The following is a 25,151-nucleotide window of genomic DNA, read 5'->3' as shown; positions in this document are numbered from 1 at the left end:
GGTATGTGCCATATGACTATACAGACCGGCGCGCTGCTCTGTATTCCCTATGTGTGCTTATGTACAAGTGATGGCCCGCGTGGCTGGCCACCTTATTTTTTCCACTTATGGGGTTCCCCTTAAGCTCGGGGTCTCATGTGGATGCTTGGCGCGCACGGCGTTGACAAAGTGTTCCCGTAGCGTAAGCTAAACTTACGCAATACGAGAGAACCTCTCGTAAGAGAACGATACTCGGTTACTAACGTAACCTCGGTTCTCTCTAGAGAGGGAACGAGTATTGCGTAACCGGCCGTGCTCACGCCACGAGCGACTTCGCTTCAGTCGTCGAAAAACCAGAGAATTCAGCCTACAGCCCCTATTTTATACGCTAAGCCACGCCTATCTGGTGGGCTGTGACGCTATAAAGGCGCGGGCGCCCTTCATTGGGCGTGACGTCACGCCGGGCGCACTGGTAGGCTGCAGCAGTTGCCCGCAGGGCAGCCAATGAGCACGCGAGATGGCCTGCTCTAGGTCTGCTAGCTGCTGCACTGCGTTGACAAGTTATACAAAATTAAGGATAATTTTTTGGCTTCAGTATCTCGAGAAGATGAATCTTTCCCGTAGCGTAAGCTAAACTTACGCAATACTCGTTCCCTCTCTAGAGAGAACCGAGGTTACGTTAGTAACCGAGTATCGTTTTTTTCGCAGCTATGCTTTAATTTGCTATAGATGCTAAAATAATTTAAACGTTAAAATAATTTTAAGAACTTTTTCCCACTATAGAGAACCTTTTGTGCTGTAAAAATGTTCCATGGGTGTTAAAGGTTCTTCATGGAACCATTAATGCCAATAAATAAACTTTACTTATATCGTGCAGATGCAGTGCTGCTTTCCCATGCTCCAAAAACACCCAAAAAGCTGGATCTGGAAATGAAAGCAAATGTTTGGATGCTTTAAAATCATGGGAATTTCTAATTGTCAGGAAATTAAAGTCAAAATGCAAACAGGAGGCTTCATGTTTAATGCAAATGTCTTATTCTAAGTAATGTAACTGTACATGTGATTTACCCATACAGTCTTGCTCAGCCTGTGTTCTGTTCTCACGTTCAGACGTACAGAACAATAAATATGTCTGTGAAGCCATTTCTAATACCACAGCTAATGTAACCTTTAGAGATCACCTGTCCCATTTCACAGCTCTCTTCTCACATCAAAAAATAAATAAATAAAAGACGTTGCGGCCGCTGTTGCAGTGTGCCACATGACTGGGACGGACTCCCATCAGGTTACACGTATGCAACATCACTGATAACACCACTTATAATGTGGACACTGCCGTTACATGCATCTATACTGGATGCAAATCTCACATGATCACCACAGACTCATAAGGTTCCATGTTGATAACTAGTAATAACATAAATAATTTGTTGTAATTCAATTCAATTCACATTTATTTGTATAGCGCTTTTCACAATACACATCATTTCAAAGCAGCTTTACAGAAAATGCATGCGTCTGCATTATAATTTAGAGTGATCTGTTATCAGAGGTGACTGTCTAAATTATGGATTTCAGAAATGTACATATACAAATCACACAGTTAGCTAAAAATGTATTAATTTAAACTATGTAATAATTTAATGCAGTACTAATAATTTATTTTCATTATATAACTGTGAGCTACATTCTGTCCTTTGCCGTCATTCTGGGTTAAGCTGTCATTTAAATGTTTTAAAAAACGCATGAAGCATTTTTTTTAATTTAGCACTGCAATTCGGGGAGGACTCATAAAGGTGCTAACCTCTTTTAAAATTACAAATTGTGAAACATTGCTTAATCCAGTAATGAAACTGTGGGAACCCAGCGTTTAAAAAAGGTCAAAGGTTTAATTAGCTCATTTTTCTGTATATTATGTAATTATTCTTTAATTAGATAACATATTCACAGTACGCTGTACATACACTGTAAAAAGTGCTTTTCATAGTTGTTAAATAAAACGGATTATTGGAGTGTTTTACATGAAAATACAGTATTAGTCTTGCTAGTTCAAAATGTTGCGCTCAATTTAATGTTTTTACTTGCCGTTTCTTTATGCAATGTGAAATTTACTAGCAAATCCTGATTAAAAAATTGTAAATTGTTTCACCTACACCATATTTTTTTCACTTCATTGTGCACAGCTATATACTTTGTTTTTTTCAGACACACACCTTAGATAGCCTGCGATGTCGCTGATTGGCTGACGGTGTGCATTTGTGTGTGAGTGCATGTGTGTGCGTGTGTGTGTGCGTGTGTGCGTGTGTGTGTGCGTGTGTGTGTGCGTGTGTGAGTGGGAAGCAGCCGGTCTGATTCCTGTGCTCATGGGCATGATTTCCATGGTCACTGCTGTATCGCTGTATAACCCCTTCCCCCTCACCCAATCCTGACAGAGAGGATGTATTATAATTTTTTTTTGTTTTGGGGGAGGGACGCTGCATGTGTGTGTATGTGCATGTGCGTTTTAGGATCCCATGGTCTGTGTGGTGATCAGGTGGGGAAGGGACAATGTGTGTGTGAGTCTGCGCTCATGCCAGCTTCTGTAGACATTGGCACTGTCTTTAATATGGAAAAATGTTCTAAAAACTCCCCGCGCACAAGAGTATTCGTAACGAACGAGGAACAAAAGTATTTGAAACGAGCGAGGGGGGGGACATAAAACAAAGAAACAATGAGATATAAATAGGTTTTTATATTTTCTACAGAAAATGTGTGTAGCCCTTGCCCATGCAAAAGTTGTCATCATTGTGCAAGGGTGTCGCCAGGGTATTGCTATGTGGCTGGTTCGATGTTTCGAGTCGTTTTTAGCATGTTGCTGTGCGATTGCTAGGGTGTTCTGGTGGGTATTACAAGCCAGATCTTAATAATTCGGGAACAGAGTATGATCACTATCTTTGTGAAAAAGAAGTACTTATTACAGAAATAATATACTTTAAAAGTATATATGGTTACACTTTATTTTAAGATGACGTAGTTACATTGTACTTACTCAAATAAGTGCTTGTAATTACGCATAATTTACTGTTATTACTATTACAATATTTGTACTATAAAAGTGTATGTAGTAACATGTAACTACGTCGTAACTACGTAAAGTGTTTAGTGTGAAATGAATGTAATGTTTTAGACACTTAAATTCATGCTATTTGCAATTAAATGAAAATATAATTATATTTTATTTTATATTAAATGTGACTTTAAAGGTGCAGTAAGCGATTTCTGATAAAAACTGTTGATACACACGCCTTCCTTCATTGCTCCGCCCTCAAAATGCACGAACATGCAATGCAAGAGTGGATGTCTCTTTACCATAGCTGAAGCGAAGCAAAATAAAGCTTTGAGTGTTCACTGATGCTCAAAACTGTCCTGTTACTATAACTAACATTACAACAACAGCATATCTTGGTTCTGTGAAACAGAAAAACCAATGTTACTAAAACGACGCAACCTTGGCATCCATTTTCAGGCCTTAAGTCTCCAGCGCTATTTTATGCAGGAGTTACCACTTTATTTTAGTGTCCTTACTATAGTAGTTACTATAAACTGTGCATAATTACATGCAACTAACCCTTACCACATCCTAATCCAAACCCTAACCCTATAATAACTAAATGTAGTTAATTATTATTACTCCCTACTTAAATGTATAATTACACTGTAATGAGGACACCTTAAAACAAAGTTTAACTTTTTTTTTTAAAACATCCTTTAAGCACACAATAAGTGCACTTTCAAGACAATGAAGCACACTTCTTTTTCACAAGGGTAGTAATAGTGATAGTGGCAGTAACAGGCCATAATGCCAGATGTATCTTCTGTTCTAGTTCTAACTTTTAAAGCTAAATGTGGAGCACAGATGAGCGTCTGCGAACAAAATGATATCAGCAGTTTTGTAATCTGTGTGTGTCTGTGATGGAGCATCTGCTCTGATTGTTATATCAGCTCTCTGTCCTGAGCTGAACTGAAGTGACGCAGGTGCAGTTGAAGTCCAGATCTGGCTGTCTGTACATGTGTGAATCACAGTCTTCAGCGCTGCCATTACTGTGATGTGCTAATGACTAGTTAATCTCTCAGAATTAGCCAGTGCTTTATTTTGTTTAATTTTTTGTAATTTTAATTTTTTTTACAGATGTGCTGTTTCCTTTGTTACAACATGTTGGCTTTCATAAGCTATGAGCTGATTGATTTGAATCTTTCAGTTTAATTTAAGTGGTTAAAAAAATGATTCATTGATTTGATTCATGACTCACCAAATTTACTGTACATGTCCATTTTGTAGTCAAATAAATATAAATTTAAAGCTGTGTCAAGTCACCTTTAATCATATAATGCATTATACAATACAGATTGTTTCAAAGCAGCTTTGCGTTTACATGGTTCAATCGGAATGAAATCAATCCGATTGATGAATCCGAACACGGTGTTTACATGAACTATAAATAAAGTAATCGGGTTGATGTGCGCGTTTATATGTCACAAGATTCAAATCGGAATTGATTTTTTGACATGCGCACACTGCACGAATATGCCGCTGTTCGCGCATAACTATTCTCCTTTATTTATTTTTTTAAACAGCAGACTTAATATTTATCCGTCTCTGGTCATGATTTGGAGACGATGAGCATGAACCGTTTTGCCGTACTGCTATTGATCACACAGTAAACCAACGCGCACAAAACCAGTCGTCAATCGATGATAATCTGAAACAAGCACTGGTGGGACGTTGTTCTGCTCCACTTCACAGACGCTGAGTGAAATAAGATTTTTTTAATGACGGAACACTCATTTATATTCACTTTATTCAACAGGAAGAACAGATTGTTCCGCGCGTCATACGTCATTACGCTATTTCAACGTCATTGCACACGCGCAGTCCTTTTAGTTTCGGTTTTCAATCCGATCAAGTGTTTACATGTTCTCTCGATCGGATTACAAAAGGAGTAAACCACCCCTATCAATCCGATCGAAATTTCAATCGGATCGAGCTCAATCGGATCGATTAAGGCGTTTACATGAAGGTTTTTTAGTCCGATTGAGCCGTCAATCCAATTATAAGTGTCCATGTAAACGCAGCTAATGATAACAGGAAAATTACTCATTTCGGCTGTTGATCAGTTCAGTTTTGATTCGGTTCCGTTGTAAAGATAATGAATTATTAAATTAGTTCATTTCATCTATAAAGCAGTTCTGCAAAAAATTATGTCATCATGTGTGTTTTTATTATGGTGCAAAATTACTACACCCTTGTGAAAAAAAAGTGTTTAATTGTATAATTTTTTTTAAAAACTGTACTCGAAGCTAATATAATATTAATGAAATAAAAGGCCACTTAATTGTGCTTGAGAAGAGTATATATTATCATGACTGTTTCTTAACACACTTAAGTACACTTTTAAAAAGTGCATTTTTTAATAAAGGGAAATTACATGTTTAAAGCACATTTTAAATCATCGTTTTAGTATTTTTGTCGTGCTTTTAAGAAGTACACTTATTTTGATGTGCTGACTAAGATACTTTAGCACATGTAAAGTACAGTACTTGATTACAATTTTAACTTTAGTGTATTTAAAATATACTAAATTGCAACTTCATTACAAATCTATTTAAATACATGCCATACAAGTTTTAATAGAACTGACATTAAATTCACTGTAAATGGTTGTCAGTACATACTAATTTCAAAGACAATAGAAGTAATTGTGAAATCACATATTAAAAATGTACTTAAATTCTACTCAAGTGGGTCAAAAAAGCACACTTAAGTTCAGCTAACATTTAAACTGATACATTTTCATGTAATTATAAATAACATGCAATTAAGTGTCAGAAAACATTGTATTCACTTTGCACAAGTATATATAATATCCGTTTTAAAAGAATGCAAAAAAGTGCACTTCTTTTTACAAGGGCAGTAATGTTTCTTGTTTGGAAGATTGGCTATTGTTATTTTGCAGTTTTTTAACCCTTGAATTCTGATGTTTTCCTCTCCTCCTCTCTGTGTTCTCAGGAGGGCCAGCGGTTAATGCAGGAGAAGCCGGAGCTGAGCGCGCTGGTGAAGAAGAAACTGGAGGAGATCCGCGAGTGCTGGCAGGATCTGGAGAGCACCACGCAAGCCAAAGCCCGGCAGCTGTTCGAGGCCAACCGGGCCGACCTGCTGGTGCAGAGCTACTCCAGTCTGGACCAGCGTCTCCAGCAGCTCGAGGGACAGCTGGCACACGTGGACTACGGCCAGGACCTCACCACTGTCAACAAGCAGCTGAAGAAACTACAGGTCTAGACTCTTTCTTTTACAGTCATGCGTGTCAGCAGCTTTCAGTGTTTAGCGTCAAGATGATGTTTCCTCCAGAACTTGTTTTTTATCAGATTGCTGGTTTCCAACATGCCTTTTAATTTGCTCTTTATTTCTTTCCGATTCCTGTGCTGAAGACTTTTATTTTCTTTTCCACTGCTGCATTTACTGGTAATATGAGCCTCATCACTGTCCACCGTATGAGTGTATTTCATGTCGCTGGTGTGGCTCTCCTCTCTGACAGCATGCCATGGCTCTCAGCTGATCTGAGTTCAGTTTCAGCTCTGTCCAAACGTCACTCCATCCACATCACCATCAGCGGTATTGTAGCATCTTCATTTCGCTTTCTTTATTTGCACACACCCTCTCATTCTTTCAGTTTGCTTTTACTCTCTTTAAATTCCCATCAACCTTCACCAGAATATATATCATATGTGCATCATATGGGGTCCTATGTGTATATGGGAGTGTGTGGTTATATCTCCTATCCTTTTATACATCAGCATATTTCAAATTGTCACTAAAGAAACATTTGCCTTCAGTAACATTTAGTGCAATTAAAAATGTAGCTCTTGTAGTTTGTTGTGTGCATGTCAGAATTAGTCATTATAATTCTATTTTCTTTTTTAAGTTTCAGTTGCATATTTTATAATGCTAGTAAATAACTCACAATTATGGTCTCTTTTAGTTTGATGTTAACTGTGCCTTAACTCAAGAAATTGCTGCTTCTCATTTCAGAACGACATAATAATAGGTCACAAGTTTAAATCTCATTATTGTAATTATGAGAACTTCCCTTGATATACGAGTTTGGATTGGTCATTTACTCTAGTTCACTTCACTGTCTTAATTTATGTAACATCTTACCCGAATGGGTCATGTGGATCTTTCTCAGAAGTTAGAGATTGGAAGATTTTTTAATGTTTTTTTAAAAAGAAGTCTCTTACACCGTGTCCTAACTACACGCATCGCGACGCGCAATAAATGGTATATTTTCCGTGTTAATCAGAGTTTCTATTTATCTGCGACGTCGCGGCTGGAACAACAAACACAAAGTGTGGCAATGATAATCTCAGGTACTGTTTATGTGCTTAATTTAATGTTAAAAGCATGCAATGTGACTTTGAATATCATTTAGTGCTCCAGCTTTGTAGCTGTAAAAGCAACAATGGACAATTCACCTCAGATCTTGAAATTAAACAAATGGAAACAAGAACGTTCAAGTGAACAAACAAGTGTATTCTTTGACAAAGATTGTTTTAGTAACTCAGTCGCCTATGTATTTTTAATAATGTTTAAATGGTGTAATATTTGTGAATTTGATTATGTAGCCTACGTATCCATTTTCTTGCGAGTGCCGTCAAGATTACTCCCTGGTGCCGTGCACTTGCAGCGAGACTCCGCCCACACGCTGTTCTGATTGGCTGTGGGTTTTGATTGATTTTGACGCATCTCGCAGTCGAACAGCGAGAACAGCATTTATTTGAAATAGAAATATTTAGGTACATTATAAATGTCTTTACTGTGACGTTTGATAAATTGAATCCATTAAAATTATTTTAAAAAATCCCCAGAAAAAGAAGCCACACTTTTGAACGGTAGTATATGAGCTGAAGATATCTTTGGTATCATACTTAGTTTGCAATTTTCAATGACTTCAACTTTTTACAAGCACATTTTTAACTTTAATAAGCCAACACGTTTTCTTTGGAAGTTTGAAAGGTTTATGATGATGTCATAACTCACTTCCTGTCTCCTCTTGTCTTTCTGGTGTTCTTCCTCTCCTGTTTCCCACTATCTATATTGTCATAACTGTGCTGAACTGTGTATTTCTTTGTCCCGCTCTCTTGGATGTCCACTATGTTCTCCTGACTTTCTCTCCTGTTCTACACCTCACCCGTTGCTTGTTCGTCATGTTCACTCCACTTCTACCACTCTCTTGCTTACAGACGATGGAGTGTCATATGGAGGAGTGGTATAAAGAGGTTGGAGACCTGCAGGTCCATGCGGCTTCCATCCCTCAACAGGGGGAGGTGATGGAAAAGGTGTCCGAGAAACAAGTGGGTGTGGAAACGCGAATTGTTCGACTGATTGAGCCTCTGAAAGAGAGACGTCGTATCCTGCTGGCCTCTAAAGAAGTGCACCAAGTTGGCCGTGACCTTGAGGATGAAATTGTGAGTTTAACAACCTCATTACAACCATTAGGTTGAATATATTTAGGTATTTTCAATGTGCCTCGCAACATTGTGTACGTGTTTGTCCGCAGTTGTGGATACAAGAGCATCTTCCTATGGCCACTTCTCAGGAACATGGGACAAGTTTACAAGCTGTACAGCAACTCATGAAGAAGAATCAAGTAAGACAACCTCAAAATCTTACTGAGAACAGCTTAGGTGATGCTGGTTTAGGCTAGTCTGGTGCTGGTCTAGCTGGTTGACTTGAGACTAGAAAACACTACATAACTTTTGGCCAGATTGTTCCCACAATTTTCAGTCTGGACTCAATAGTAGCTATCAAAAGTCAGGGCCATTCTGCAGTTTTTAGGCAGATTTCACAGAAAATCGCATAGTGTATGATGGCCACAGACTGATTTTTTTGCTTCCGACTATGATTCCATCCAGTCGGAGGAGATTTTGATTTTAATCGACATTTTTTTCATTTCTCATGTCTCCTTGTAACGAGGCAGATGTTTCTGTGTGAGTTTGGTCCCGTTTACACCTGGCATTAAGAAGCATTTTGGTCGATCGGATCACAAGTGAACTACGCTAAATTCTTTAGACCACTTCCAGAGGTAGATGAAAACACATTCTAATGATTTTGCGGCTATCAGAACAGAGATCTGAAAAACTCCATACATTTACCCGTCCATAGACCCTCCACTCGATGAAATCAGGAAAGAAGTGGTTGAAAGTGGAGAGACGGATTAAAACACCAGGGGCCTCATCAACAGTGCCTTAAAATAATCTATATTTAGTCCTACGAATTATATATTTAGTATATTCAGTCTTATGAATTAAATTTATATTGTTAAAAAAAAAGGGCGTGCCAGTAAGTAATCATTATTGATAAATCCCCCACGTTCTTAAACACCATGCTCGTTCACGTTCATGGTCATTTGCATTCAAAAACGTTGCCAATTAATCATATAACGTTACAACATCTTTATAAATCACGTGAATGTATGTGTCCTCACTGAAATCATGGCAAAGAGGGCGAAAACGAGAAACTTCTCAGATAGTACTCGTGAGCCAAGTGGAAGAAAACCAAAAAGTGTTATTTGGGTCACTCACTTGAGGCATAACAAACAAAAGAAAAAATTGTACATGGGAGAAAATAACAGCTGCTGTTAATTCTGTTGGGTCAGAGGAAAGAACACTGCCAGTAATAAAAAAGAAATGGTTTGACATTAAAATCGCTGCCAAAAAAAGGGTCACAACATACAAACGGGAAATATCTGCTACTGGAGGAGGACAAAAAACAGGTTTTCTGCACACCGTTTGCCAAATCTTCCAGCAAAGTGAGATCAGCCATGGCACTATAGCTCCAATCCAACTGTCTTTTATAGCTTTGTACAGCAATTATGCAAATGTCTAGCTTGAACTATGAAATTGCTAATTGAGTATTTGTAATTAAAGGACACAAGAAACACACGTCGGCACTTTCTTTTTGTAGTATCATCATTCTCTGCATAAGCATGCTCAGAGTTGTGCTTATATTTACACCTATCTAAGTACAAGTTGGTGTTGTGAACTTTTTCTCCCAAAGTGTAGAAAACTCAGAAGCGAAGACCAGGAGACTCTGGTTTGTATCTTAAGATGGTTTCTTTATTGAGAACACGAGCTGTGCGTCGTTGTAGTCTTCCAAGCTCGTCTCGAGTCTAACTAAGGCAGTATACAGTAGAGTTCATATACCTTTAAAGGGGGAGGAGTTACATAGTAGTGGGGACACTCTGAAACAAAGCATGTAAATGAAGTACAGAAGTCAGCCCGTTACCGGTCCCAATCCAATCAGCATAACTATTCAAACAGTGAGACTCAAAAACAGGAATGGCAGAACTCTCCCGCTGAGACAGAAGCTACCAAAGTTTCAGTAATCTGCATCTGCTTAAATAGAGAGAAACAGGAATAGCAGGTTCGATAAAGAGCAGTAATCTGACAGATACAGAAAACAGGATTTGCCAGACTCTCTTGCTGGAAAACTGTTTCACAGCAAATATCATCACCATCATAACCTTAAATGCTGAATTCAGTAATCGAAACTGTCTCAGTTTATATACTATTGTATTGGAACCTCAATTAAACATTTAATAAATTTGTAACACTACATTGGTCGATCCCACACTTTGCGTGAAACTTTTCTCACCCACATATTACGCACACATCTGCATACTTGATCGCATACTTGTGATCAGATCAACCAAAATGCATCTTAATGCCAGGTGTAAACAGGGCCTTTGTTATCTTCTGAACTTCTTGAAAGTCTGGTAGTGCGTTATCCTCTGTCGTTTAGTGTTATGATGCATAGTTTTTCTCTGACCCATTTACGAAGTCGGCAAGTGTACGTTTTCAAATCTGTTCCGATGTGTAGTATATTCCAGCCTTTAGTCAATCAGCATAATCTTTCCAGTGAAACAGGTTGACCAACGATATCCTGGTGGTTAGGATATCCATCAGGACATCCATTTCCCCATCACTGACTGAATTTTCTGACTTTCAAGATTGTCACTGATATGCAAAAAACGTTTTCATATTTTGAGCAAAAAGCTGAGAAAATAGCATATGTTTGCATATATTGCATGTTCAGATATTCATACAACACAATATTCTGGGGGCCATGAAACTTTTGTGAAAATGATCATAAATGCTGGTGCTGGCTGGGAACTTTTATCAAAAACGTTGGCTGGGAAAGAGTTAAAACGCCTAATAGGGACACCAACATCCCATGTTATTTTTCCCACTTTGAGTACTCGACAGAAAAATATAGAGATGTGTATTTCACTGAATCTGTTCCTCATGGTGATGATCTCCTGTCAGAGTCTGCAGAAAGAGCTTCATGGTCACCGTGCGCGTGTGGAGGATGTTCTGGAGCGAGCAGGAGTGATCGCCTCCATCCGCAGTCCGGAGGCAGACAGCATCAGGGACGGCATGGAGCAGCTCCATCACCTGTGGGAGGTGTTGTGGGTCGAGACGGAGCGCCGGCAGCTCGTGCTGGATGCCATGTACCAGGCGCAGCAGTACTACTTTGATGTGGGAGAAGTGGAAGCCTGGCTCAGCGAGCAGGAACTGCACATGATGAATGAGGAGACGGGAAAGGTAGGAGAGGAGAACAGAGAGGGCATGTGGGGGTGAGAAACTCCAGACAGAAATACTCTTAAAAAGATCAAATATTGTTCAAATGAAATCATATCAAATACATAAATAATGCTTATAAATAAAGTGTTATCTATTTGGCTCGTATAGATAAAGTGTTTTGTAAATGTTTTTCCTTACATTTATATATGTATTATATTAATACTAGGTTATATATGTTACCATATATGGTATATACAGTATATAAATTTATACTATCAGGGCTGTTGAATGCTTGATTCTGATTGGTTGAGAACGTGTAAAAATACACGTCTAAAGTATTTCCTGGCAGGTTTGACCGCTTTACAGTTCCATATCACTGCACGTAGTTAACTGTAATAACGGAAAATAGGATACAATTCTTAACAAGAAAAAACATGCAGCCCCATGCGCTTGATCTGCAATTTTCGATGTCTAGCTTCACAATCAATGGACAAATGCAGTTTATTTTTAATAAATAAAGTATATAGTCCTATCTATAATCAATAGAAAATTAAACTCAATATATAAATAAAGCTGATAGTCCTGGTGCACGGGTTTTCATTATTATTCCAGATAATATAACAAATAAATAATTATTGATAGGCCTACTTGTTAAAAGGGCGTTGTGCTTCATTTATTAGGCTAGTCTACTGTCAATAATAGAAAAAAAGAATGAACGAATTAATTAAAACAAACTGAATTAATAAATAAATGATAAAATTGAGGCACATACTTTTGTCTCATTATTGCAACATCTCTCTCTCTCTCTCTCTCTTTCTCTCTCTCTCTCTCTCTCTCATAACTGCATTAAGCCAGGGAAACACTACTCTAAGGCCAGTTATGAATGTAATTTGATACTTATGACTGATCATGCCGAAACGCCTGTTCAGCGCGTTGAGTCAGTGTTCACAGTCGTTGTTTAAAATCTGCTACAGTCGATGGAAACAGTCAGTCTTAGAATGTTTCAGCAAGTCGTAAAGTGTGTCCAGCATTAGTCTGCTGTCAGTGGCTCAAACCTCCGTTACTAACTCTAAAATGACGCTTTGGAATTAGCAACTGAGGCATGGGATTAGATGGGTAAGAAATTAGTCCTACATACAAGAGTGTTTTAATGACAAAAACTTGACAAACGTCTTGAAATGCATCATCTGAACAATGTTTCGAGGTGTGGTAACTGTAGTATAAGCGGAATATTTGACTTCAGGCCGTTGAATTATTAGAAAAATAATGAACCGCTTCGCGTCGTGACCGCATTACCACATCGGGTGTGCATTATTTTTCTAATAACTCAAAGGCCTGTCATCAATTATTCCTTACATTTCATTTTACATGTATTAAATGCTTTTATCCAAAGTGACTTAAATAGAAATTCATTACAGAGCCAACAATATTCATTTTGTATATGTGTGTGTGACTGTGTGTGTGTGTGTGTGTGTGTGTGTGTGTGTGTGTGTGTGTGTGTGTGTGTGTGTGTGTGTGTGTGTGTGTGTGTGTGTGTGTGTGTGTGTGTGTGTTGAAAAAAAAGTTTAAAAAATAATGATAATAATTAATTAATATTGCATTTTAAATATACAGTATTCATAGTATATAATGCCAGGTTTATTAGAAAGCTAGAATAGGAAACAAGCTAGAGCAAGTGTTAATGAAAAATAAAAAATTTAAGTGTTGCAAAAAATAATGATTTATAATCATATATATATATATATATACACACACGCACTGTAATTACAATGTTGGCAGGATAAGTACACACGTTTAACTACTCGTCCAGCTGGGTGATTAGAAAGAAACATCCTCATTGTTGAGACCTGAGTTGACAGCAGTTTTTCGGGAACCTTTAGTTTGTGGCACGGACACCTGCAGTAGATTATAGTTTTCTGGGCTGCTGTGATGACATTGGAGCAGGATGAGTGTATCTGAGCTGTGTCCTCTCTCTGTTAAGGATGAAGCCAGCACTCTGCAGTTGCTGAAGAAACAGTTGGCGCTGGAGCAGACCATAGAGGACTATGCTGAGACCATCGGACTGCTGTCTCAGCAGTGTAGACAGCTTCTGGAGCTCGGACATCCGGACTGGTAAATGTTCAGCAATCGCCTTACAGTCAAAGAGCAGCACAGATCTCTTTACTGCCATTGTAAAGAAAACTGACCAAATGAAACACACAGCACTCTTTAGGCTTTTCACTTTTAAGTAATGTCATTATCATCAAACATTTCTTTGTATTCCAGTGATAAAAGCTTTCAAGAGTAACAGATTTCACTGATTTTTTTTTCCTTTGAATGAAATCCAAGTATGTGTGTGTATGCTTGTGCCTCAGTGAGCAGATCAGTAAGCGTCAGTCTCAGATCGACAGGCTGTACGTGTCTCTGAAGGACCTGGTGGAGGAGAGGAAGTCTCGTCTGGAGCAGCAGTACTGGCTCTTTCAGCTCAACAGGGAGGTGGATGAGCTTGAGCAGTGGATAGCAGAGAGGGAGGTCATCGCCAGCTCCACTGAACTCGGACAGGACTTTGAGCACGTCACGGTCAGTTTTACACTGTTGCATTATCAGATCAACTCTAGCTCTTCTGTTTCTTAAAGTCCCCATGAAATCAAAATTGGGCTTTTAGTATGACTATGTTAGCCTTACTGTTATCTATGCGCTCCAAAACAATGACAAAATTCGCAATTAGAAGATATAAGCGTTCAAAACGTACAGTCTCTCACTTCCGCCAATATGGATCAATGATTTTGATGACATTACTCTGCACTTCAGCTTCTCATCAGATTTTCTGTCCAATCAAATGCTCTCTAGAATCTGAAGCTCCGCCCCTACATTATAAATAGAAGCTGAAGCTGCGGCTAAAATTTACTATTTTCTACATGGTGGTTTTACATGGTGGAAAATTTACTATTTTCTTCAATGGCACATAGTGCACTATATAGGGGATAGGGAACGATTCAGACAGTGTAAATATGCTTTCTATTGGGGCGAATGAAGTCTGGTTTCACGTCAGTGTCACTGAACCGCCGCAGCGCGCACAGTCTGCTCCGTTCCAGAGACACGACAGCACAGAGCGGATCATATGTGCAAGTCGGCGCAGATCATAAAACGTATCGGACCCATTTGATTTCTGCACAGAATGCTACATTTTGCGATATGATATGGAGGAGATTAGGAGGAAACTGCCTCTGGCTGAGCTGTGATATAAACAAAATGGTATTGGCTATTTTTTGGTATTGGGAGAAGCTGTTCGATATGTCCCAGCCTGTCTTCCTGTTTCTGTGGAAATTACGTCAACACATTGAATAATGCTGCGCGTTTCAAGGCACTTCAGTGGAACTTTAACACTTGTGTCCTGTCATGATGACACTTTTCCTGATCCTCAGATTCTGCAGGAGAAATTTACAGAGTTTGCAGCGGAGACAGGGAGCCTGGGCCACGAGAGGGTCACAGCTGTTAACCAGATGGTTGACGAGCTCATAGATTACGGCCACGCAGATGCAGCCACCATCGCTGAATGGAAGGATGGGGTGAACGAGGCCTGGGCAGATCTGCTGGAGCTGATGGAGACGCGGGGACAGATGCTCGCTGCTTCACACCAGTTACACAAGTTCTTCTCTGACTCTCGAGAGGTATGTAGAAATAGGAAATGCAGACCATCTGATTAATTAAAGCATCTAAAATGAGTGATGTTTGACAAAGGACATCATAACTATGACTATTGCTCATATTAAATTATCACTGTTGCTCATGGGGCTCTTCAAATGACTGATTATTAAACTCATCCTGCACCATATGGACATGCATCCATCCAGAACACCCTAGCACTGACAGAACATTGCATTAACAACCACTTAGAACACCATATCAATGCCCTAGAAACCACCAGAATCACTTATGCGCAAACTTAAAATAACGCAGAAATAATTTGCGAATATAGCACTGTTTCTATCCCATGTGTTCTAGAGAACAAAACCGTCACTTGCTGGGAAATTGGCGCAAAATATTTAATAAAATTGGACGTTGCTGCAGTCCGGAAAGAAACATGGGCTCCTAAAATTACTTGCGCCATGTTATCTTGCGTTTAGATACATTAAGTTTGGGAATGCAATCGTGTGAGACAGTTCTGGAAGGTCATTATACCCAACCATTTAGCAGTTTTTTATGAGGTAACCCAAAAATTGCATAAAAGTAGATGGATGGAAACAGCTATTGTGGTGGCAACTTTTGCAGGAGCAAGCATGTTGTATTTTATCCCGCTGTAACATCTAGATCCTTCTAAAACATTCCCATAATCTGCTGTAATCAAATATTGCCCTTACCTTTAGATTAAAGATGTAAGATGTCGATTCAGGGTCCTCTAAGCAGTTCAATCTCGGATTCGAATGCACTGGGCGTTTGCCAATATTAATATTTTTTATTACAAAAAGCATGAAATATTGATAGGGAAAAATTACTCTTAGACTTGTTTAAAAAGTTTAACGAATCACCACAACATGATTTTGTTATATTTAAAAGAGATTCCGAATAATACAAGGAAAAAAAATTCCAAAGGCAAAAATAACATAAACACGTATAAGTTGCGGCCCTGAAAAAACCTCTCCAAGGCTTTTTATGCTAACCCTGCTATAGGCCGCCTTCTAACTATGGGCTGTCATTATAGTTTAGTCAGTTCCCTTACAAGGTAAATCTTTGGACTTATCCTAGTCCTTTTCTATAATATATTCTATAAATATCTATTTTTTCTTTTCACACCTATTTTATGCAGCACATACACATACACGTTTTTCTAACGCAGCCTTTTTTACCTTTCCCTAGTTTCACACATTTTCTATGTCTGAGGCATACGATGTTCACAGTTCCCCTTTAAAAATACATGTGGCCCTAACAACCTAAACATTTTGCGACCACATACACCCACACATACTGTAAGACTTCTAACAATGACCCTTAAGTTCGCAGGTCAAGCTCAAATTATGCTTTGAGTCATTCGAGCTTGTCCTGCAAATTCAACACATCCTCATTTGAGCCATCTATTTCATTTTCAACCATAAAACTGTTCACAATGTTTAATATTTTCCTATTTAATCGTTCAACTTGTTTGATAATTTTTATTAACTGCGGTGCACGATGAATCAGTCCTTTCCCAGGGAGCGACGTCTTAGCGGAAGATCTTCTCCAGCGTCTTTCTCTCCGTCTTGCGAACTCTCCTTGCGTTGTCCCTCCGGAGGTGTTCAACAATAAGACCGTCCATAAAAATCTCAACCTTGTCTGTTACATAAACATTTCTTATTTCTGGGTCATCTCCATCCGTTACATTCAAAGCATGCAGATAGTCTTTAATATATACCATTTTTGGGGATTTATCAGAAGAATTCATAATCATTTGTCCTCCATCTCCAACATTTATTACAATGTGCATGGGCATGTGTACACTATATTACTGGTTGAGTAACAGTCCTAGTTCTCCTTGATGTCCTGGGGAGTTTTTTATTTATTACAGTGATATTTGTGGGATAATGCTGAGGTATGTTTGTCCTTCCACTGCAGGTGTTGGGAGACTGAGCTCTGTTTGTGTGTGTTGGTGTGTTTTCTGTGTGTACAGGATAATTAAGAGCAGGTGTATGTGCTGCATCATGCTGCCACAATGTGTCTGCATGTGTGGAATAACACAAGTGTGTGTGTGTGTGTGTGTGTGTGTGTGTGTGTGTGTGTGTGTGTGTGTGTGTGTGTGTGTGTGTGTGTGTGTGTCAGGTGTTAGCACAGGTTGAGGATAAGCAGCGGAGGTTACCTGAGGTTCGCGCATGTCAAGGAGGCACTTCAAATACCAGCACTCTACAGAGACTCATGCAGACTTTTGAACATGATATTCAACTACTTGTTGCACAGGTGAACTAATGCAACACATCCTAATGCAAGAAACACGAATTAAATAGTGGATAGATCTCTACAATAAGTTTCATGACAGTGGCAACAGTGCATATTAATAAAAAAGGGTTGTTTTCCTCAGGTAAGACAGTTACAGGAGAGTGCAGCCCAGCTCCGAACAGTTTATGCCGGCGAGAAAGCAGAAGCCATCGCCATGCAGGAACACGAAGTGATGCAGGCATGGAAAGAGCTGCTCATATCCTGCGAGGACTGCCGAATGCAGATCACCACAGCAACAGACAAGTTACGTTTCTTTGGGATGGTGCGTGATCAGCTGATGTGGATGGAGAGCATCATCTGTCAGATAGGAACTGGGGAGAAACCAAGGTAAGACACATGCTGTGACATCTGCTCTGCTTATAGGAAATCATTACGGTGCTTTAACATTATAATGCATGAAGGTTTGCGTCAGGTCAGCTGGAGAGCAGCCACTGTGGCCGCTGGAGGGTACTATAGGTATCATACCACGAGCACAAATAAGTGATAAGTTGGTAAGTGCATGAACCACTGGAGTATTTACACATATTACAATTAAGTGTAATAGTATCTATCAAGAGTTCTGTACAGGATTTCTGTTAAGAACACAATAGATCTGTTACAAAATTTAGTGAGCTGCTTCGCTGTCTGCTGCCTACTAGGGTTGCAAAATTCCAGGAATTTTCTAAATTTGAAACTTTCCATGGGAATTAACAGGAATCAATGGGAATAAAATGGAAATTTGCAAAATTGAAGGATTGCCTGTAACAGGGAAAATAAATGTAGTTGATATCTTGCAGTATTATCTTGGTTGAAGGTGCAATGTGTAAAAACTTTGAGTATCTATTAACAGAAATGCAATATGACATCCATAACTATGTGTTCAGTGGTGTATAAAGAACTTACTTAATAAACCGTAATGTTTTTATTACCTTAGAATGAGACATTTATATCTACATAGGCGCGGGAATCCCCTTCTATGATGGTGTAAAATATGTAGTTGGATTGTTTCATGTAGCTTAATTCTTCTCCCTCGCTGTGTTATGGCTTTGCTATGTGGGGATAAATGAGCTGGTTACGTTCGTGAGACAGCTGATTAGTACTCTTGTCATTGACCGTAAAACAGTTACAGGAATCAACAACCCGTCGATCTTGGAAGCATTTTAAGTCGATCGAGTTTCCAAAATCAGAGAAAAAAGCCTATTGTGTGTAGTAAATGGTGTCTAGGGGATGCAGAGGCGCGCGCGCTGTTACAATCACGTTATTTTTGCCGCAGGCAGCTTTGGGCTCATGCGGACGCGTCCAGTATAAACAAGGCTTTACGCTTTAACCAGCTCAGCCACAGTAACAGCTCATATTAGCCATCTAAACTTTTACTACCCTGTTAGAAAAAATATATAGTTGCATAGTTTCATGTGGTTCTTCTCCCTCGCTGTATTATGGGTTTGCTATGTGGGGAGAAATGTGCTGGTTACGTTCGTGAGACAATCAGCTGATTACTATTATTATATTATATATTAAGACCCTTGATCCTCACCTGACTATGGCTTTGTAAACTGTATCCATGATGTGGTTTATAATGGACTGTGGTACAGAAACTTGGTTTACTCTGGCTATTCTCTGCTGTCTCAGACGACGATGTTTGTCCCGTTTTCGCCACGGTAGCTTCTTCGAAAGGGAGAGCTGAGCCCTTAGTGTAAACTCGCAACCGAACCGCTAGATGTCGCTAAAAGTCACACACTGCACCTTTAAAGCAACCAGATTTAATGCAAATTAATTTAAATGTCTACCCTGCACTTACAATTTTGAGGCCACACCCCCTGCATGCACTGTGCATTCCTCCATCACATGCACAGATAATTTCTAGAATCCTGCACACTACAGCAGGACTGAAGCCACACAACTGCATTTGAGCCCAAGGACTACATCCAGTCATGTAAGTTTTGATGATATTACTAGGGTCAACAGATATGATCTAGAACCTAGCTTATAGTTTGATTTAGCATACTGATTGAGGAGTGTTCATCTATTCATCTGGCCTATTTCTATTCATTTGTCCAGCATCAACTGTCAAATATGTTTACCATTCCAGAATATTCCAATAGTTTAGCTAACTATTTATATATCTGTGCATGGCATTGCATTAGTGTTTTTTTACAAGGTTTTTTCTAATCTTATTCTACAGAACAATGCCACATGCGACATCTGATCTGTGGATACATTTCACCTCAGCCAGTGTAGAAGGAAAGACTGTGGACATTTGCAAACATGCTTATTTTATTCAACATTCATGCATTTCTGTTGTTCAGTGAAATAATCAATTAAAGTTCTACTCACAAATAAATCAGTCCAAATTTTTTTTTTTAATTTGTATTAGTTTGCATGCATGTCTGCTCACGACAAACAAACAAAATGTTATATTTATGTTTGTGTAAGATACAGTTATATTTATTGTATAAAATGTATAAATTACCCTTAAGTTTCCAATTAATTCCCTTTAATTCCCGTAAAGTTTTCAACTTGGAATATTTCCGAAATTCCCCATCTTAACTTCCCATTGAAAGTTTTTGGAAAGTTTCTGGAATTTTTCCAGAAATTTGCAACCCTACTGCCTACATAGGCAAATACCTTCTTAGGCTACAACCTTGCCAAAGAGAATTTGAAATGCTTTTCAAGTGGCACTTTTCATGTAAAATGCATGGAGCACTTCACTTTTTTGAAATGGATTTCAATAGAGTCTGACGTTGCAAGTTGCAAAGCTAACACAGTATGCACAATAATTAGATAAAAAAAATTTTTATTGATACTTCTCAGTATTTAATGAATAATTTTTATATTTTAATATACATTATACATTTTTCTTAACTCATCCACCATTACAACCACTGAGTTTGTTGTAATGCATTCTAGGTTGGCCTTCTCTGCAAAGGGCGCATGCGTTGTTGCCTTAGAAGGTATTTTGCCAAAAGACTTTATCTTAGAAGTCAGCATAATGTTTCTTCCTACTGAAACAGCTTTTGCTGTTAAAATGCTGTCTTGGTAAACAGCTCACTAGGTTTTGGAACACAGCTATTGTGCTTATAAAGTCTTAATAAAGAAACTATAATACTGGAAAACTTCAGGAGGCATCATAGACATATTTCATTGTGTCAAAATGGCCTTCTGTTGCTGTTTCTTTCTTTGGGCAGACTGGTCCATGTATTCTGGCCAGAGTAACTCTCTCTCCTCTCACTGTCAGCTCTTTCCTCAGAGCTTTAATGGGATATGGGCTCTCTGGTGCTTGCAGGGATGTGTCATCCGTGGAGGTCCTGATGAACTATCACCAGAGCCTCAAGAGTGAGGTGGAGGCCCGCAACAAGAGTGTCCTACAGTGTATCGAGATGGGCAAGACTTTACTGGCGGCCCGTAACCCTGCATCAGAAGAGGTGACACACAAAACAGCCAGCACAACCTGTTCAGGAACTATTGTGATGCTTAAATCACTGCAAGGCCCACAACATACCTTATATAGGTTCAATTTCACGCATTGTTGCAATCCGAAATGTGTCAGACCACAATTACACTTCTTCTTCTATAGTCAGTTCTCCTTTAAATATTTAAAGTTGACATGTTTATAAGTAGTTACCTGATCCTGAATGAGTTTATTCCCCCTTGAGGACTGCAGTTTGTTACTACCACAGCAATTTATAAAAAAGCATGTTGAGTATGTAGTACATTGGCCAACTATTTGTTTCTGCGTTGGTGTACTTGTGTAAAGGATGTTTCTGGCCTAAGAGATGATAAATGACTAAATAATATGTAAAGCTGTCTTCTGTCAGTACCTGATGATGAAGTTGTTGAATGTTTCAGATTAAAGAGAAACTGGAAAAGGTTTTGGCCAAGCAGCACGAACTGACTGAGAAATGGGACAAACACTGGGAAGAGTTGCAGCAAAGTTAGTTAAATGAGACTAATACAGAACAAACATTATGCATAAATGATAATAATCAGTGTCATGGTCTTCCCAACATCTCACTCTCATTCTGTGTCTTCTCAGTGTTGGAGGTGCATCAGTTTGCTCAGGAAGCAGTGGTAGCAGAGGCCTGGCTCACTGCTCAGGAACCCTTGCTAAGTAGTAATGAACTTGGCGGCAGTGTGGATGAGGTTGAGCAGCTGATTCGCAGACACGAAGCTTTCCGCAAAGCTGCTGCCACATGGGAAGAGCGCTTCAGCTCTTTACGCCGTCTTACCACGGTAACAGCGACCAGCCAAATAAGCCCAAGAGGTGTCCAATTCTGCTCCTGGAGGGCCAGTGTGCTGCTGACTTTACTTACAATCTGGCCAAACACACTTGCCTAGACGTTTTGAATAATCCTGAAGATCCTAATTAGCTGGTTCAGGTGTTTTTGACTAGGATTGGAACTGACCTCCAAGGGTGCTTCTCAATACTTAAATTGATGCTTCCTCGTTTCCTTGCTCCTCTGTCCTCCAGCCTGTGACCCGGAAACAAATCGAACTCAGCCATCTTGAAGGACATCTCAATTCTCTAATTGCACCGCGAGGACCGAGGAGTGAGGAAGCTTCCAGAGGAGCTATGAGTGAGGATTCACAGGTGTATCCTATGCGGAAGTCTTTCTGGTCGAGAAACCTGACACAACTTTGAATTGTCCTCCCCTTTTACATCTGTAACAATAATTTTAATTTATGCTTTTCCTCTGCAGTTAAAATAAACCATACATCTCACTTATTTACACAGGGCATCTTGCTTTATTATTTATTATGAATTTCTTAAATAACCAAACTTCAACAGCATAAGGGCAGATCCCTTGAGCACAGCTGATGACGTTGAGAAGTGACGCTTGTGATCAAGAATATTCCAATGTACAAATAAGATTTGCTTCAATTCTTCTGCCCTCATTTTCTTCCCTCGCATCCTACGGGGGGTGGAGCTGAGACTCGAGGAAAGGAATTGAGGAAAGGAAACGAGGATGAAGAAATGAGAAGCACCCCAAGAATAATGTTCCAGCAGTAGCAGGATTGGACACCCCTGGTCATAACCACAAAATAGGTCCCCACGGCTTTTGTTAATGACAGGAAAATGTACCAATATCAAGCAGCAATTGTATCTAACTACCTTATACTGATGTGGCAACTGCCATTTTGTTTTTTAACATCGTTAACCTCATAGCATAATTGCCTAGCATAAAAACATTGAAATATGACTTAGGCAATTATTCTATGAGGCTAACCACATGATATTCTGATGGTCAGGCAAGAGAAGTTGGCACTTTCAAGTCAAAAACGTTTTTAAAAATTCTTAACGAATCGATAGTTGAAAAGCATCTGTAGTCGACCTACCGACACTCAAAAAAGTTACAAAGAGATTATAATTGTGTATAGCATAATGTCTTTTTCTTAAATTATGTTACAGGGAGGAATTGTGGGTGCATAAACTATAACAAATTCTCTCGTTTAATGGTTTAGGTAGAAAAGATAAAGGCAGAGCAGAGTCAGCTTCCCCCAACTCCTTTGTTGGGACGGAAAGTTTTCTTGGACCCTCAGGACTCTTCTCCTGCTCGCAGTAGCCCTTCCTCCATCATAAGACAAACCATTTATGAGCAGGGTGATGCCCGGTTGGAGCGCATCACTCCTCAGCCCTCTCCCTCTTCTGTGGCTCGCAGACTGGGTTCTACTGTGGCCAACTACACTCCCATTATGAATGGAGCTGCTTCGTTTCGCCTTCAGGAAGCCAGGAATGCTGGGATTGTTGGCGTGGCAGCAGGACTGGGCACTGCTATGGAGCATAAGGTCACCCAATTGCGAGCTGAATTCAAGGCTCAAACTCCACAGCAGAAGATTGAGCACATCCATGAGGTGGTCCACCCCCTACTGGAGAGAGAGAGGGAGCGGTATCATGAGAACGTGATGGCAGAGGTGGTGCTTCAGGAGCCAGGCGGAGGACGGGAGCGGCTAAACAGCGTGGTGGGAGGGAGCGGAAGCAGTCGCTCAGAGCTAGTGGTGGAGCAGCATCCCCCACCGAGGGAGTCGCGGTTGGAGAGACAACTGTCTACCGAGCAGCTGATTCAAGCACGGAGGGACGAGCTCCCTCAGGAGGTGTGGAGGGAACGAGCTGAGAGGGCAGAGAGGAGGCTGGAGAGACAGACATCTAGTGAACAGGAGGGTCATGAGGTGCGGCGTAGGGAGCGACATCGACTGGAAAGACAGGAGAGCAGTGAACACGAGGCCAAGGAGCAGTCAGACAAGCGCTCTGGTGGCGGGTGAGTTGACACCGCTAACAATCCACCTTAGAAACAACTTCCCTTTTCAGTGTCACCTTGGATGCACTGACTATCATTTAATGCTACCCATTATTAGCCAAACCAAAACAGTTGACTTAGGCTTTTCCAAAAACTTGCCAATTGTAAGAAGAAGTTATTTGATTCCAGTTAACCTCATTGAAATACAAATTACAGCAGTGATATCGCTAAGATTTGATTAAAAATAGTGACATGTTGATGGTGATCTTCACCTTAGAGCATCCACATGCCAATCACCAAGTCAGTTCACAGCAATAGAGGTTAATTAAAGAGGTTAACTTTTCACTTAATCCAATCAATTCACAATAGGTAAAATCCTAATTTCGTACATTGTCTTGTTAAACATCCTGTTTCATTTGTCACATTAAGTAAAAGGATTGTAAATACCTTCCCATATTGACTTTAAAGCTTTGAAGTAGTACTTTCTCTATACTGTATATGCAAAATGGCATTTCCAGGTCTCAGATTTCCCTTTTTTGTTGGCAGGGAGAAAAGGTCCACGCTAGCTGAGATTGTGGAGCAGCTTCAGGAAAGAGAGGCAGCACAGGTGTGTAAACAATCTAATGTTTATCCTTTGTTTTAAACTAAGTTTTATGCCACATGCACATTACTGTATATTTCAGGCCCGAGGAGAGATTCCACGTCTACCCAATGGTGTTCCTGAGAAGTCTTCTCGACCGGACAGGCCACGGGCACGCGACAGACCCAAACCAAGAAGAAGACCACGACCCAAGGAGACAACAGCTGGCGAAACGCGACGCTCGAGGTCTGCGCCAGCCCAGAGCAGCCCAGCAGTACCCCTGCCACCCACCCACACGGCCCAGCACGAAGGCTTCCTCTTCCGAAAAATAGACATTGATGGCCAAAAGAAGAGTTCAAACAGGTGGGGTTTTGTGGTCTAAAAATGATGGGCACATGGCATGGAATTAGCATGGAAACGGCTAAATCAAAAATGCCAATCAGTATGATTGGTTATTCAAAGCTATGCTAATGTTGTTATTAGCATTGTGTACTAATGCTTAGAGCATTGACATTTGTTAACTAATGCTTTACAAGCCTAAAAGGGTTCCTGAAGTTAAACTGAGGAGCAGCTGTTTGGCTGTCATTACTGATTACAAGTTTCATATCCAGCAATGGCAGAAAATAGCTAGCTGCTTGCCACTTGCATGGTAACACTAAAATCAGCCTGGTTGGTGGATGATGCTGTGTCAGAAGACCAACAGATGCTGGGTTTCTGAAGCCATGGCTAGCAAGGTATGAAGCCCTCGCCTTTCACAGCTTTATTCAGCCATTTTGTACAAGACCGGATACGCCACCTCGGCAGCCCAAGTCACA

General features: G+C 39.8%; 1 protein-coding gene across 6 annotated transcripts in view; it reads left to right on the top strand.

The window, feature by feature from the left end:
- sptbn4b (spectrin, beta, non-erythrocytic 4b) overlaps positions 1-25,151 on the top strand; it is a 106,287-nt gene that overhangs the window by 76,926 nt on the left and 4,210 nt on the right. For 3 of the 6 annotated variants that reach the window (XM_077248461.1, XM_077248460.1, XM_077248464.1), the window contains 15 exons: positions 6,026-6,289; positions 8,257-8,481; positions 8,574-8,663; positions 11,341-11,619; positions 13,580-13,710; positions 13,953-14,157; positions 15,003-15,248; positions 17,371-17,505; positions 17,627-17,871; positions 20,759-20,945; positions 21,370-21,454; positions 21,557-21,753; positions 22,984-23,777; positions 24,303-24,363; positions 24,440-24,699. In XM_077248461.1, the coding sequence (XP_077104576.1) occupies positions 6,026-6,289; positions 8,257-8,481; positions 8,574-8,663; positions 11,341-11,619; positions 13,580-13,710; positions 13,953-14,157; positions 15,003-15,248; positions 17,371-17,505; positions 17,627-17,871; positions 20,759-20,945; positions 21,370-21,454; positions 21,557-21,753; positions 22,984-23,777; positions 24,303-24,363; positions 24,440-24,699 (3,404 nt within the window). Of the gene's footprint in view, positions 1-6,025; positions 6,290-8,256; positions 8,482-8,573; positions 8,664-11,340; positions 11,620-13,579; positions 13,711-13,952; positions 14,158-15,002; positions 15,249-17,370; positions 17,506-17,626; positions 17,872-17,956; positions 18,036-20,758; positions 20,946-21,369; positions 21,455-21,556; positions 21,754-22,983; positions 23,778-24,302; positions 24,364-24,439; positions 25,071-25,151 lie in introns of all 6 variants that reach the window. The other 3 variants (XM_077248463.1, XM_077248462.1, XR_013210488.1) reach the window with 2 other exon arrangements.

The sequence above is a fragment of the Siphateles boraxobius genome, unplaced genomic scaffold (assembly GCF_051911475.1).
Source record: "Siphateles boraxobius isolate OS27281-9 unplaced genomic scaffold, OSU_SipBor_1 30, whole genome shotgun sequence".
Classification (NCBI taxonomy): domain Eukaryota; kingdom Metazoa; phylum Chordata; class Actinopteri; order Cypriniformes; family Leuciscidae; genus Siphateles; species Siphateles boraxobius.
The sequence above is the reverse complement of the archived record's forward strand: the minus strand, read 5'-3'. Positions and strand labels throughout refer to the sequence as shown.